The 17,045-nt window shown below is 43.8% G+C and overlaps 1 protein-coding gene across 1 annotated transcript in view; it reads right to left on the bottom strand.

The window, feature by feature from the left end:
• KHDRBS2 (KH RNA binding domain containing, signal transduction associated 2) overlaps positions 1-17,045 on the bottom strand; it is a 400,529-nt gene that overhangs the window by 318,508 nt on the left and 64,976 nt on the right. The window contains exon 2 of the mRNA XM_063125025.1: positions 210-337. Within this exon, the coding sequence (XP_062981095.1) occupies positions 210-337 (128 nt within the window). The remainder of the gene's footprint in view (positions 1-209; positions 338-17,045) is intronic.

The following is a 17,045-nucleotide window of genomic DNA, read 5'->3' as shown; positions in this document are numbered from 1 at the left end:
TTTGTCCTCAGTGTGTGTTTCCCCAAAACGCAATCTGAAAAATTGATCCAGCAATTACTGAAAACAATACAGAGGCATGAATGTATTTTCAATCCCTTTTTATAACACCCTGAGTTAGCATTTTGAACATGGTATCTAATTACAACTATAACCACAATCATCTATCAAAGCAGCACAGTATATCTTATATTATATAGTTATTACAATACCTTTGGATACTGTTTGACAGGAATCAATACCCTTTCTGACAGTTTTATATTTTTGTTGCTGATGACATCAAGATATTTTTTCTCTTCGTCTTCCTTCTTCTCATCAGAACTCTGGAATTTTTCAATTTCTGAGAAGAGTGAACAGAAAAGGATCCATAATTAGACTGTTGTTATTCTTTGACATAGGATCGTTTTCATAATGGGAAGTTATATTGTTACTACATACACACTGAGGCGTAAGAATATGTTTTGCATGTTAAGCTGCAACAATCATTTCAATGGAACCAGGACCTGTGATCCAATTATAAGAAGACTTTATGATGGCGTTCAGACGTACACCCAGGAATGGCGTAAATCTGTGTCAAAACTAGGCCTGGGCCAGGAGCAGCTATGTCCAAATCCAGTTCTGGAGTAGGTTCCTGAGCTCAGCCACTGAACCTGAGAGCTAAAATGCAGCACAGATAAAGTAGCAATGCTATCATGCAGCAAGGGGGAGGAGCTATTCTCATGATATTTATACCAGACTTGACTAGTTCAGTGGCTTGATATTGCCTGCTAATCACAGAGGCCAATGTTGCATCACCCTACTCTTACTTGTTCCTGCATCACCCTACTCTTACTTGTTCCATATATAATGTGTCCTGGGCCTGAACAGTTGTCATAACCATTATAAACCGTTCTAAGCAGTAATGTAGATCCTGCCCTAGTGGTTGCATCACACACAAAATGAACATCAGGAAAATGGAATTGCACCACCTCTTCAGGTGAGTTTAGATATCTTTTGACAGATATATCCTGAAGTATGTCTCAGGAGTTGTTCTCAAATCAGAAACCTGTGGAAGCCTCCCAAGTGATATTCTAGCAAATAGAATATCTTTTTTCCTAAGTGTAAGCCGCTCTGAGAGCCTTTTTTGGCTGAGGAGCGGGGTAAAAGTATGATAAATAAATAAAAATAAAATAAATGTTTTCCTTATGGGAATGGGGGGGAGATTCCATAAGTACTTTAATCTATCGGCTGCATCTGTTAATACATTGTCTGATAATGTTAGCGCCTTAGCCAGCTTGCTGCAGAAGCTCTCCTTCATCCTAGCGTTGTAATATGGCGATGATGGAGACAACAGCGTTTTTCCACACAGCGCCCCCCCTTTGTGTGTGTGTGTGTGTGTGTGTGGTTAAACAGTATATGTACCAGGTTTTGTTACCTGCAGTTTTGCAACCCATGATCCACACCAAACCCCTTTTTCTCAGTGGGCATAGTGAAATTTCGCACCCATATGAGGAAACAGTCCATGACAGAACGTTTTGAGGTGTCATTTTCTTGGCTCTTTCCTTATCCCTCCCACTCCTCTGGACCCTCCCTACACAGTAACTTTTCTCTATTCTTGGCGTGTGTATTTTAACACACCTGCGCATGCCACTTTGCTAACCCTTTTCTTTCTTTCATTTTAATCAGACATGTGACAATTTGGAATTCCTAATATAGAGCATACGACACTCTTCTGTCTGCTACCTTCTGCTCGGTTTCCAAAAACCATGGCTGTTAGAAAGAAGCCTGACTAGTGGGCGGGCAGAGAACAGGCTGTGTGACTTCCCCTCTCCCTCCTTTGTGAAAAGAAAGCCTTGGTGTTCCCAGCCAGCCCCGCACCACCATCACAAAGCTGTCTCGCAGAATTTTATTTTGTAGTTTTTATTTATAGTCCTTGAAAAAGACTGTTCTTCTGGAATTCCACTAATGTATGTATTATATATAAAATAACTACAAAGTTAAACAGGCAATTTCAGTACTTACACACACACACACACACACACTCACACTCCACCACCATAATTGCAAAGCTGTCTCACCCAAATTAAAACTTCCTTATTATTATTTCTATTCCTTGCACAAGTCTGTTCTTCTGGAATATCACCAACATACGTTGAAGAAAGAAAGAAAGAAAAAGGCATGAAAGCAAACTACAAAATTAAGCAGGAGACTTCAGCACTGGTGCTAAACAGTATTGAACAGTTCCGTGAGTAAAGAAGCAAAAGAAACAATTAATGAAATCAGTGCTAATGCCATTTCGAAGAGTTCAAAGGAGCAGCAAGGCATGATTCTACAACAGGAAACACACGGTAAGCAATCAAGAAAGGAGGGGCATCTCTCACATGTCATCCATCTTCCCCAGGGACAACTCCTCCCACCTTGCTTCCATTCTGTATTTTCCTGTTCACACCATCAAAAAATATATGCAGCTGTTCTATTTTTTCCCTTCCTTAACAGATTTTCACTATTAAAGAAAAAGTCAGGAGACCTGAAGAGAAAACATGGGAGGATTACAAAGAGCTCCATCAGACGAGTGTTTTATTGCACGCTCATTACTGGGCACTCACGGATTTTCACGGGTCCCTCTCATGACGACGTCTGCCTTCCATGCGCCTCTCACCCCTTCTAGCCTTCATGGGACAAAAAACCACCCCAGTAAGTTTGGCTTATTTTTAAAGAAAGAAGTTGCCGCTATCCCCTGCTGTGTGCAGGAGAAGCAGCGGGATCAGAACTGCCCACTGAAGCAGTGGGATCAAAACGGCCCACGTGCACGTTGTTTATTTCCTCTTTCAAAAAAGAAAGTAATGAGGGCCAAACACGTGGGCAGAGAAGTGACGATAAGGAAACATAATTCCCCCCTTGTGATGATGCTCAAAAGGACGTTGTCGTCGTCATCTGGTTCACCCGTGAAATATGAGTGAACGAGTCATGGCAATTCCTCAATAAACTCTCATCTGCAAAAAGAAAGCCCATAATAATAACAGCATTTAACAGTTAAGCACTACAGTGTGGTGTAGTGGCTAAGGTGTTGGACTGGGAGTCGGAAGATCTGGGTTCTAGTCCCCACTTGGCCATGGAAACCCATTGTGTGACTTTGGGCCAGTCACAGACTCTCAGCCCAGCCTACCTCACAGGATTGTTGTTGTGAGGTTAACATGGAGAGGAGGATTATCTACGCCGCCTTGGGTTCCTTGGAGGAAAAAAGGCGGGATATGAATGTAATAAATGAATACAGTAGGAGTGTATGAATCAGTCTATTTCTAGGATGTCACTTTTGCATGTTTTCACTGACAGGTCCATTTCGTGCGTTTCTACATTCATCTGCCTTTAAAAAAACAAAAAATCCAGACAAGATTTTGCAGATTTTAAAATGCATTTCCTTCTCTAAACATGCATTTCTGAACATATTTTCTCTCAAAATATGCACCTTGAAAGGCATTCGATACATGTTTGTGCTGAGAACTGTGTTGGAACATTTGGTAAATGTTGTGAAAGAAAATGGCTAAGTTAGTCTGGGAAGAGTGGATCTAGTTGGTTCACATTGGAATTCACCAGTACAGAATTCCTCAAGCATCCATACCCTGCCTTTCTAGCCAGACATCTAGCCAGGAATCTATGGCTTGTCTCAGCTCTTGTGCTTGGAACTGTACATTGAACTCATCTATGGCAGATATCTCCAAATATCTGTCGTGCACTGCCTGGGAAATATTTGTTTCACAAGCATACAAGGGAGTGTTTCACCCAAGATGAGAACTGCTTGCTTCTGTTGACGACTTCCTTGCCACCCTGCGGCTTTGTAGTGGCATCTTTTGGGGCAATGGGGCCAAGGACCTTTTTAATCCCATAAAGGGATGATACAGGTCAATCCATACTGATTTGTACAGTCACTAGCTGCCTTCTGCACTGAAGTCTTTGCTGGCTTGATTTCCTCTAATGTTTCTGACATTGGATCAATATTGTGAAATAGGGGTGCACTCTTCGGAAAACAGGTGTTGTATATTTATGAGCTGAAGCTTTGGTTCTGCAGGTGTCAGCCCATTAATAAGAGGAAGAAGTAAGCACTGGAAAACCACAGGGAAACCTCATCTGAAGGAAAGGCAAGCTGCTTCATTATGACAGAGGCTCTCTCCTTTATTATATCTTCAGGCCTCAGCACTAACTCTGGAAAAAGCTGGGACAAAGCCCAAGTCAGCCTTGGGTCAGATTAAACTTTACTGCAAACCAATGCTGAATAAACATAAGACATTCTAGTGCCCTATTTCTCTGCTACTTGATTTAAAAATAATTATATTTAATAATGATCTAGGAACTGAAAATGTAATTAACAGCCTGCTGAAGCAACCAAATCATAATTGTGTTCCTTCATGGTCTTGTGACCATCTATTCATGTTTGTCAGTCTTATGACAACCTTATAGCTGTCATTCCTAAGAGAGTAAAAAAAATCCCTTGCCTCCTCTTGCAGAATGTGAGGGTGTTTTGGCTTCTTTCTCCCGTCTTCCTTCCACTCAGTGCTTGTTGCTGAGCTTGCGTTTGAGTGTCTGGTAATGCTATGTCTCTGTTAAGGGAGATCTGGTAATGAGCTCAGCCCTGCTGAGTTGAATGTGAGCACAGCAGGGAAATTTCTGGAAGAGCTGAAGAGCTACTTTAAAGAAGATAAAATGAGGGTATCCTAGAACAGTGGTGTGTGTGTGTGTGTGTGAGTGTGTGTGTGTGTGTGTGAGAGAGAGAGAGAGACCACTTTGCTGAGCAGTTGGAAATTCCAGGGGAGCTTTGCACTTCTCCAAGGGGAGAGTTCTGGAGACTTGCAGTATTCTTGTAATATCTGATTCTTTGCAAATATACAGATTGTGCAGCAGGGAGTAAGCAGCACATTGCAGTTCCTCGTCCCAAGCCAAAAGTTCATCCTTGAAACACTCTCACCTGCCCCCTCACAACCCCACACATATTTTAAAAAATGGTGACTCCAGAAAACTAGAGTAAAGGAGTGGCAAAGGCTATTATCGGCAAACACATTGCTACGCAAACTAAATGCAAATATGCTGTGAATAAAAACTAGGGGAGTGCCTGGAGCAGGGGGACATATGTCTGCCCTTAAACAAAAAAATATTTTTGGCAGCCAGCTCGAAAATTGTGAACAAACTCCTTTCTCCCTGCACTTGTTGAGTTCTCTCTTGGCTCACGTACTTTCCCCTCCTCAGAATAAAGTCCACATTGGCCCTTTTCACACCCACCCACCCTATCCCCCAGGGAGTTGAGTACAATATTCCAAACTGGCTTTTTAGCTTAAAGTAGGATTTAATGGTTCATCTCTCCCTTCAGAACACACATTCAGAAGAGGGTGCCACTTTGAGAAAAAAGTAGGTCTGCAACAATGTTAAGGCTGCAATCCTAATGCACACTTAGCAAAAAGTACCTCCCTTTAAACTCAGTAGGACGTACTTCTGAATAAACTACTTAACTATACCGCTGAACAACCCACTTGGCAGGCTTACGAAATTACCTTCAAAATGACTGCAGGTTTGCTTGAATATGATCACTAACCCTCGTTGAAGATTATTGGAACAGCTTGATCCTCAAAGTCAGTGTGCTGCTGCTGGTGGAGCATTTGTGGTTGAACACAATGATGTAGAATATAGGAAGCTGCCCAATACTCACCTCCCTCCCTCCCTCCTCAGTATCTGCTCAGGTCCATATAGCTCAGTATGGTCTGATGGCAGTGATTCTCCAGTACTCACCATGCTTGGCCTGAGTAGGTGAAGCAGGTCATTGGGAAGGTTCCTTCTAAGGCTCAAACCCTAAGGAATGGGCTATTCATGCAAGAGAATGAGGTGGTAGAATTCTGGATGATACTACTGGCTACAGGAGGATGATTCTATTTTTGAATGCTTTCTCATGTAACAAACTTCCTGAGACAAAGCGCGTGCACACACACACACACACACAGGAGAAAACTGCAGTCCTTTCCCTGTTGTGCTAGGTTTCTATTTGTAGGGAGCTTTTTACATAGGGGACCATTCAAAATGTGACACACCCACTCTTGCAGTCTAAAATGGTACAGTTCACATTTCCACCTCAGGACTCCATTATCTCATTTCTGTCACATTGCACTGCATATGTGGTACAGGCGTAGGTTGGCCGCATAGGCTTACATTCTAATAAAATCATAATAAAACAATAAGGAGGGGAAGAGAATGCACCAAACAGGCAGTATAAAAGTCAGAGCAAAATCAAGTTTTAAAAGCTTTAGGAAAAAGAAAAGTTTTTAGTTGAGCTTGAAAAGTTGCGATTGAACTTGTAGTTCTCAAATGTTCTGGAAGAGCGTTCCAGGCGTAAGGGGCAGCCGAAGAAAATGGACGAAGCCAAGCAAGGGAAGTAGAGACCCTTGGGCAGGTGAGAAACATGGCATCAGATGAGTGAAGAGCACAAGCGGGGCAATAGTGTGAGATGAGAGAGGAAAGAGAGTGGTTAAGGATTTTGGCACCTGAGGAGGAAAATCCTACAAATGCCTCTTCCAGGAAGTAAGAATACAATAACGGGCCAGCCCAATACATTTTGCGAAGAACAAGATGGTACCCATTCCCGCTTCCATGTACAGAAACTGTCCGTGCCGGCTACTGAATTTTACTTCAACGTTGGTGAAAAGACGGTGTCCTCCATCATACCAGAAGACAGCAGGCTAGGTATATTATTGTTTATATTCTAATAACATAATAATTTGCTGCCTTTCATGCCACACCAGATCAGCTCAAGGCTTTTCCTCTATATTCTGGACTACATTTTGAGATTTTACTCCTTATCTTAGAGCTAATGTCTCATTGCCATCAAAGCATCATTGTGTGTGTGGGGCGGGGGGGGGGACATTGTGTTTCAACCTCTTGAGAAGGAGACTGAGACCCTGAAACTTTAGGCTAAATGGTGAGACCTGAACAGTCTACCTGGGTGGAGCTGTCACTGAATGCTTCAACGTGAGACCCAGGAGGGCTTACCTTGAAGTGAATATTCTAGCTGTGATGTATCACCCATGGTATGCAACAGCAGCTGCAGCCACCAAGCATCAAGTCCACATAGGAGGGGAAAGAGCTATATTGTGCACATCCTGATCTCCGTACACAGAGCAGCCAGCATCACACTCCATAAATGTCTGTAGTTTTTTAGATGCAGATATGCAGAACTCTATAATCCTATTCGGGTGTTTGAAGAAACACACTCTGAAAACATGTGAGGGGGAGAGTAAGGACCAAGCCCACTACCTCTGCCCTCCTCTGTCACCATCCTCACCGCCCTCCATGTCTTGAGAGTGACTTCTGCAGTGGGGACCCTTTTCTATCTGTGGAGGCTCCCCGTGTGATTTAGAGCACCATCAATTCAAGGTCCTTGTCACACAGGGAGCTTCCAGGGATACAGATGGTTTCCCAGTGCAGCCACTCATCTTCAACACATGCAGGGTGATGAAGATGCTGACAGAAAGGGAAAAGCTAGTGTCTGTGTCGTCACTCTTTCCTCTTGCGTGTTCACAGAACATGGTTCCCGAATTCCTGAAGAGTAGGGCTGAGCACTGCCTCTGGCTGAACCCTTGAATCCAATCTGAATACAAGGCGGTACCAGGTCAGCCTGAGGCATCCCGTTGAAGCGGACATGGTCCTCGGAGTGCCTTGAGCCGATTCGGGACAGTGGTGGGTTGGCATGAGGCCAACCACCCATGCAGGAAAGCCAGTGCAAGGCCATTAGATTCCCCTCCCTGTTTCCCTGCTCACCCCTGAACCTGAACCCACACACACTGCTGCTGCCTGCAGGGCTTGCCTTTGCAGTCCATCCTCCTCCATTACAGCCATAATTTAAAAGTAAGATGGGGGCTCTGACATTTTCATAGATACATGGTTGCAAACTACAGTGGGGGTAAAGGGCCATTGCCATAGTTTGTAACTGTAGATCTATGAAAACAATAGAAAACAACACCATCTTACTTTTAAATTGTGGCTCTAATGGTAGGGGACGGATGGGAAAGATAAGTCCCACAGGCAGTGGACATGGGTTCGGGGGGAGTGGTGGGGAGGTAGAGGGGAGCAGGGAGGGAGTGGGGCGAGTGGAGATTCCGATGGACTCCCAGTCAGCCTTTCGCCTGGCTTTCCTGCCAAGCAACTGCATGGTGGATACCCAAGAACCCACAAGGGCTGACCCACTTCAGGGGTGTGAACCTCACTTTGGATTTGGTTCCAAAGTGAAGCGGCCCAGCCCTTAAGCAACTGAGTCGAATCAGGGCCTTTTCAGAGGCTCTGAAACTGCCTCCAAGGTGAGTCATGGGGCTTTGCACAGCCCTGTTGAATAGGTCTTTTATTATTCTGGCAAAAAGAAATCAAGTAAAGAATGTGTGTGCATCTCTTACTTTTATAAGAACTATTTTACTGCTACCATGCCAATAAGATGGAGTTAATTATACTTCACTTCACTATATTTGACATCTGTTACAAAACTTACATCATGAATATAGTTTTTCCTTTTTTAAATAAAAAAGTCACCCCCTAGCACAAGCATCCCTTTGCTACATTTTGAAGCATGTCAAAACTCATCAAATAACAAATGCTCTTCTCGTCAGCCTCTCCAATCTACCACACAATAGAATACACCCGCCCAAGCTGTCAGCATTTGGTTCCCCTTTAGAAGAGTAATGTTAGCTTTTCCTTAGTTTCTCGCTTGGCAGTTGTTTTTCATAACCATTTGATTGCAGGTCTTAAAGTTGTCGGTTACATTGTTTATAAGACTCTTGCATCTCTACCATGAGAATGAGTTTCCTTTCATCTTTGCGTTAAGTGGCATTCTTCTTATATAACTATTCCCAAAATAATACATACCTAGAATTTTGTGTGTATTCAGTATAAGGGCATATCTACATAGGGATGTCAGAGAAATTGGTTTGCGGGGGGGTGGGGTGGGAACTCTATGAGCTTCCCTTGGTTTGGCTGCATGAACTTGGGTCCATTTTCCCCAAGCTGCATCAAGTCAGGCCAGTTTGCAGATTTTCTATATTTTTTAAAATTTGTGCACATAGAGATTTGTGCAAATTGTGGCCGAAATCTGCAGAAATCTCTATTTGCACAAATAAAAATATATATGGAAAAATATATAGATAAAAATATATATGGAAAATATATAGATTTCAGGAATAGCCTGTGGCTCAGCCCCCAACTTGAGTCAGGCATGCCAGGGAACTCCATCAAGCCAAAATAGAAACAGATTTCCCAGAGACAGATGTCCGCATATCTACAGCATAAACATCTAATAGATTTATACCCATGAACTACCTTGCTAACCCCCAATGAACTGAGGAAATTATAGTATGGTGTGGGTTCCCACCTGCTCTGTTAGAGATCCCTGGGACACATGCATACAACTACAGTTTGAGTAGGTTCCTGGAAAGAGCAAATGCCTAGCTAACGCTGGACATGATCCAGAAGGGAAGACCAAAAGAATCACACTTAGGTCTTAGCTAGACCTAAGGTTTATTCCGGGATCATCCCAGGGTCGTCCCAGCCTGCTCCCGGGATATCCTGTGTGTCAAAGGTCTAGCTAAGGCCTTAGAGATGCCACCAAAACTCACCTAAGTCAAGCCTGGATTCAAGGTTTGGAGGCTTGTAATGCTTGCCTGAAAAAAGTTGCTGGAGGTTGGGTAGTGATGGTAGCCCCCACACATTCCCCTTGAGCCCTTTAAGCTAACCTGCCTGGTGCCCTCTAACTGACCCTGCTGTCCTCAGGTGTGTCACTAGTGTTGAAGTCAGACTCAACTGTCAGTATGGTCAGATTCTGTAGGCAGAATGGGGGGGGGGCATCTTGTCATTTGTAAAATGTCTTGGGTTCTCCCCAATCCCTTCCCCAAACTCAAAACTGCTTTGTACATCCAGGAGAGATCTTGCTGTGGGCCATGGAAATCATTTGCAGGCAGGCCTACACAGGTTTTCCCTTTCTCCTGAGTAGCGTGACATGAAGGGGAACTCTGTGCAGCTAGCCAGGCATTTTGCCAGCAGCAGCCCCGAAGTTCCTGCCTGGCCTGCCATCTCCTCTGCTCCTGTGGGACTGGGGATAATGGGAGGGCCCAAAAGCAGTCTGGGAGCTCAGGCAACTGATGTGGAGGCCTCTAGACTTCCAGCTGGAATGTCAAAGTCCAAAGGCTCTACAGAAACAATGGATCCCTCAGGGTTGCTAGCAGTGCTAGAGCTTGCTGTAGGGACTGGTTTCCTGCTCTCAATGATTCCCGTCCTCCTCTGCGGGGACCCCATGGTCAAGACCTGGGCAGGGCTGAACTCTGATGGTGTGCCTGCAACAGAGCCAAAACACATACAATTTATCTGCATCCCAGCTTTTTCAGAAGGATGCAGACCTACCACAGACCTACTTGTGCTGTGGTAGAGAATCCCGAGTATTGATAACTTGTATCAAGCAAGACATCATACTTTGAAGGAACACGTATGAATATTCCAACCAGATCTGAAAGGCTGGCCATAATCACCATCTATTTGGTGCCCTTCCTCCTAGCAGGATCCCTATCCTATGGATTAGATATCTAGCATTATAGTGCAGCTGGATCCTTTCTGCTGTGATTTACTAAAAACTGCATTTATAATAGTAACTGCCTGGAAGTATGGAAATCAATGTTGCTCCAGTCTGATCAAGGGGTTCCAGAATATAGGAGAATCCTCCTCCTAATGCAATTATGGCAGTCAACTAATTGCCCTTCAGACTCTGATAATATGAGCAGTACATAAAATTGGCCATTAGGATTAGTCTAACAATTTCACACCACATTATGCAAAGACATAAATCTGAAAGTGTTTTTCCATGGGGAAAGTGGGAGACATATATGTTAACCTTTCCCACAATGCCAAGTTTGAAATACCAAAAAGTACTTTCAGTTATCGATACAAGAAGCAGTGGTGGTGGGGAATTATGTTTGTCAGGTGAGGGAAACTGGGGGGGGAGGGAACCTTTAAAATTCACACCAGATGATGATCAGTCAACACATTTGTGAAATCTATTCTCACACCCCAACTTGGAAAAAGCTCATAAAACACACAGAATATTCTGGATTCCACTTGGTAACCTGCACACAAAAAAGGCACATATGTATAAAATGCAGGAGGTATTGAAGGATTTGACCAACCCCTTAATACACTGTGAATGTGAGCCAGGTAATCTTTTTACCACATTGGAAGGGAAAAATACCTCAAGTTGCATCATAAAATGGAAGTAAATGACCCTGACAAGTATGTTCTTAAACCCCATTAGCTTCCTAATGGAAAATAAGATGTTCTGTCAAGGAAACAAAAAGAAAGGCTGATTGGAAAATTTCAACGAATAAGAGGAGAAACTTCTGTTCTAAGTTCTAACTGAACTAACTCTGGCTAGTGTGTTCCAATGACACGTGCGTGCACACACACTACTCTCTCTCTCACACACACGCTCCCTCCCACCAGCTTTTAGTCTCCCAGTAATGGGGAGGGGGGCATGGCTGCTGGCAGATTTGTAAAATAATGTTTTTGAAAGTTTCAGAGTGCCCATCCCCTGAGAGTTTTCCCCATGAGTCTGCCCATTTGTCCATCCAGCTGGACTTGGAGAGACTTAGGGCTTTGCTAGACCTACCAGGTGTTCCGTCGTTGAGGAGCGGTGAAAGCAGATTTTCCCATTCAGCCGTGATGCCTCATGCTCCACACCTGCCTTCGATTTGTGGCGGAAGTTTGCGCCGGTTGTGCTGCTGCCGCCGCGAGCACGGTTGCGCAGCCACACCGGCCTGATTGCCGCGGCTTTTTTTTTCGCTCGTTGCACGGTTTGCGCACGTCCGAAAGACCGCAAACTTGCGCAGCCGTCAGCAATGCCGCCGCCGGCCCCGGCGGCGGCAACGGCGGCGGCGGCGGCAGTGGCAGTGCCAGCTGAAGTGCTGCTGGTGCTGTTGAGGGTCAACATTGATGCGCTCACTTCCTGATGGGGGTCGTGGCGGGTGTAATATGACCCGAGGTCAATCGTCTGCATGGACACTCTGTGCCTACATCTCCCATCATGCCTCTGAGGTGTCGGCGGCGATGACCGCCTCTGTGCCCTCTGCCCCATCCCAAGGAGCCAACCCACATCTGGCCGTATCCATGGCAGCAGCCCACAAACAGCTCTGCCCTCTGCCAGCCTGGTACCCACACTAACAGGCAGTGTACAACACCGCCATTATGCGGCCACGCCATCTGCCCACCGCAAGGAGTCACCAGCCACTTTTCCGTTCCTCCATTCCTGCGCAAACTGTCACTGGGGGAATAAAAAAAAAACCCACTAGAACAGGCGCACATCCCCCACCCATCCCCCACACACCCCAGCAGCACACTAGCCACTTTTCCGTTCCTCCGTTCCTGCGCAAACTGTCACTGGGGGAGTAAAAAAAAAAAGGCGCTCTGCCGCGCTGCCCCAGCTGGCGGACTGCGCGCAAATGGCGGACGCGGCTTGACCGAAGCCGCTGACCACTCCCCCTTAGCATGCCTTTTCCTGCCCAGTGTGAACCGCAGTGACCTCACATCCTCCCACACGTACTCCGAATTACCGCGGGACGGCAGGAAAAGGTGCACTAGAACTCACTTTTTTAAAGTCGGGAGAAAGAGGCTTCACCACAGGATAACGGCGGATCCTCGTGAACGTCATCTGGAAGCCTCGACGTGACTGCGGAAGGTAACGTGCGCTAGAGCCTCGTCTAGTAACGCCCTTTGAGAGAGGGAGTGGTGCCGGCCTCTTTGAAATAGGCGATAATCATGCCCTCCTGATAAAGTCTAATCCCGGAGGATGTTACTAACTATAGGCCAGTGGCTAACTTCCCCTTCCTGGGCAAGGTGCTTGAGCAGTGGTTGCTCCAGGCACTCTCGAATGAAACAAATTATCTAGATCCATCTATGTTGGGCTTCAGGCCTGGTTTGTGAACATAAACTGCCTTAGACCTTAGCTAGACCTAAGTTTTATCCTGGGATCATCCCGGGGTCATCCCTGTTCATGTAAATTACACACAGGATATCCTGGGAGCAGGCAGGGACGACCCCGGGATGATCCCGGGATAAACCTTAGGTCTAGCTAAGGCCTGTGTTACCCTGTGGGATGACTTTTGCTGGGATAGAGATAGGGGGACTCGACCCTGTTGGTTTTCTTGAACCTCTCAGTGGCTTTCGTCACCATCGACCATGGTATCCTTCTGGATAGGCTGCCTGGGCTGAGAGTTTGAGGCATTGTGCTGCAGTGGTTCCACTCCTACTTGGATGGTTGATTCTAGAAGGTGGTGCTGGGGAACTATGCTGTGGGGTTCCACAAGGCTCTATTTTATCCCTTATGCTATTCAACATCTACATGAAACTGCTGGGGGAGGTTTCCAGAAGTGTGGGCTGAGGTGTCATCAATATGTGGATGACATGCAGCTCTACCTCTCTTTTTCATCAAACCCAGGTAAGGCAGAGGCTGTTTTGAATCAGTTCCTGGGCATGGTAATGGAGTGGATGAGAGCCAATTAACTAAGACAAGATGGAGGTACTGTTAGTGGGTGGTTCATCTGCCCAGCTAAGAGATGTTCAACCTGTTCTGGACAGGCTTGCGCACCCACCTAAAGGATGAGGTTCATAGTTTGGGTGTGCTCCTCATCCCAGAACTGTCACTAGAGGCACAGGTGGACTCAGTGGCATGGAGCACCTTTTTTCAGCTTAGGCTGATATACCAACTACACCATTATCTGAACAGAAATAGCCTAGCTCCACGTACCCATGCTCTAATAACCTCTCATTTGGATTACTGTGATGCTTTATACATGGGGCTGCCTTTGAAAACAGTCCATAAACTTCAGCTGGTCCAAAACAGAACAGTAAGATTGTTAACAGGGACTGGCCAATATGAACATATTATGCCAGTACTTTTCCAGCTGCACTGGCTGCCAGTCCCTTTCCAAGCACAATTCCAAGTGCTGGCATTAACATTCAAAGCCTGAAATGGCTTGGGCCAGATTATCTGAAGGATCTCCTCTTGCCTGGATCCTGCAGTCATCTTCAGGGGTCTTCTCTGAGAGCCCCTACCAAAGGAAATGAGGCAGGTAGAAGACGGCCTTTTCTGCTGTAGCACCCTGATTGATGAACTTCCTAGAGAGACATGGCTGACAGACTGTGTTCAGCTGGATCAGCTGCAAATTGTGCAGGCCCCTACGCTATGCGAAACCTGCTACATAAAGTGGCTAGTAGTGTAATCTGACACATATCTCTTTGGGAGCAGCCTAACACCATCACAGTAGCTGTTTATGAGATATATGTAATTATTCTAGCTTCATCACTGTTTATGCATTAGCACTGTGATAGTGTGCATGATGTCTGAAATGTGCATTGATTTATTGATTTATTATTATTATTATTATTATTATTATTATTATTAGCTATTTTGGTCAATTTATTACTGGTGTACATCTGATGGGAATTGCATTAATTCAATGCAAAGGGGAATTTTATTTAGAAAATATCACTTAATTGAACAAGAGAGCTTGCGTCTAGATGCTGATATACAAGTGTTGAGAGCATGGCTAAAGGTTATTGTGAGCCATCATCCTGTGGCTCATGCACACACACACACACACACACACACTAAAGACTGCAAGAAATCCAGGATTTTTTTTTTAATAAAGTAAGTGCTTGCAATGTCATATTATTTCTGAATTTATGGAAATAATTCCACTTAGAGAACTTACTATATTAAAGAGAATATAAGTATTACTAATACATTAAAACAATAAATGAATTTACACAGAAAGCAATGGAATCTGATGTGCAGCCCAATTAATTTGATAGAGCTTACTCACAAGTACGTACGGCATAGGACTGCAACTTTAGTCATGGTTCACTTCATTGATTTCAGCTACAATTTGATCAATACTTATTTGAGAGTAACTCCCATTGAACCTTGTGGGACTAAAACTTTGTCCTAACCATGCTTTTTTTTTGCAGTAAACCCTGTTTAAAATAGTGGAGTTTTTATTTTTTTTGTTTAAATTATTTAAATGTACCAAGGTGGGGTGCATACATATCAATAAAGCAATTTTAAACAACTTAGAACCACCATTAAAAACTCAATCCAAAGTAAACTAGATTTGGATAAGTCTGCCAATACATTGAGATACTGGATTGCTGTTTGTTTTTAGTTTTTCAATACATATACACCATCAGAACAAAAGTTCCAACCAATTGTTCATATTGCCTGCATTTTATTTCTGTAACCAGCTAGGTGTCTTTTATCTAGCTACACATCTGTCACTGCAAATCTCAACAGCTGGTCAAAAGGAACATCTGCCAATCTATTTCTACCTCTAAGAATGTTCATTACAGAAAAGAAACTTCTGCAAAAACCTTTATTGATTCAAGACTGCTGTCAGCTGTCTTGATAAGCAGTAGAAGTACACCCCCTGGGCTTACGAAACACCAAAGTTTCGTTCCTGATGAGGAAAATTTCCAGGAGTAGAGTACTTTGTTACAAGCAAAGAACTTCAACTTCCCTACTTTCCAAAATGCTGACTTTCATTTTTTTTTAAAGCATCCATCACTATTTTTCACATGCCTCTATCTCAGGCAGGAACCCTTGAGGTGAAAAGACGTTTCTCTGTAAGAAAGAAGTCTTCTCAGGCATGTTCAGTGCACTTCTCTTTTTGCAATAAAAAGTGTTATAATTTTTAGTCAAGTGCCACAGGCTGCCTGTGATGGAAAGGAGAGTATCTTTCACCTTGCCTGAAGGCATGTCCACATTGTACTGTTCCATCCTCTAGGTGTAACACACATCAATAGCACATGAAATGCCTTTGGTAAAGGCAGTATCTTTTCCCCTTGAATACTTCATGCTCAGAGTGAGAACCCAGCCATCCGTAAAACATATCATGTTTCTAAACCTCTCCCTTTGTCACTTTTTGACCTATTTAAAACAATTCCCTGTACTTCTTGCTGGAACTTTGTAACCCCGCCCCCACCTTGGCTCACAGATTACCCTTCCATGAAATGGTCCCCTTTAGTCATGTGCATCAGCTACAATCCTAACCACTGGGCTGAAGAAAGGGTTAGTGGTATTGGTGTGAGCTGAAGGGTTGTGTGAATCTAATCTATTTATTTTATTTACGTACAACATTTATATACCTCTCCACATCCACAAGATTTCAGAGCAGTGAACAACATATAGAATAAAACAGCATATTAAAAAATACTATTTTAAAAAAGAAACAGAGTTCCGATAAATCCAAGCTCTGGAAAAATTGTCACTCAAGGAAAGTTTTCAGAAGCAATACAATATTAGTGCCTGCCTGACCCCCAAAGGCACAAGATTCCATAGGAAATGCAACATTAGGTAAGTTTGCATTAAAATGTGAACCGGAAAAAAATTCTCCCTGATCCCTATTGGAAGACAAAGGGAACATTCATGTTGATCCTTAGAAAGTTCATCACTGTCTAGAAAGTTCATCACAACCGTTGCATCTAATTAATCATGGAGATCCATGTGATCTTATCTGAAGTAGCCACTGCTGATAACAGAAAATATATTGTGGGTAAAATTGCAGAACACTTCTAAAAATGTAGGTATTTGGGATGATTCCTATTGTTCATCAAAGAATATTTCTTCATGGAAAATTTTAAGGTGGTAATATTTGGACAGCCTGAACTTTATAGACATCTTCAAATTCTGTAAGTATAATTGATGGGGAGGGGGATCATACTAGTTCATCATATGCTGAGTAAATGACAAAAAGTAGCTACCAATTATAACTAGCAAGAAACTTTATGAAAGAACGTGCTTTATAGAGTGGATGTATGAACTACCACTATTCTAAATAGTACTTTATTTTAGAAGGCATTATAATCATGAAAGGATTAGACAATGTTGATTATGGGCATCATCAGACGAGCGTTTTATTGCACTCTCGTTACTGGGCACTTTCACATTGTGCCTTTCACAATGTTGTCGGCTAAAACCCATTTAGGGTAGCCATGAATAAAATTTGTAGGTTCAC

Source organism: Elgaria multicarinata, chromosome 4 (assembly GCF_023053635.1).
Source record: "Elgaria multicarinata webbii isolate HBS135686 ecotype San Diego chromosome 4, rElgMul1.1.pri, whole genome shotgun sequence".
NCBI classification, from domain to species: Eukaryota; Metazoa; Chordata; class Lepidosauria; order Squamata; family Anguidae; genus Elgaria; species Elgaria multicarinata.
The sequence above is the reverse complement of the archived record's forward strand: the minus strand, read 5'-3'. Positions and strand labels throughout refer to the sequence as shown.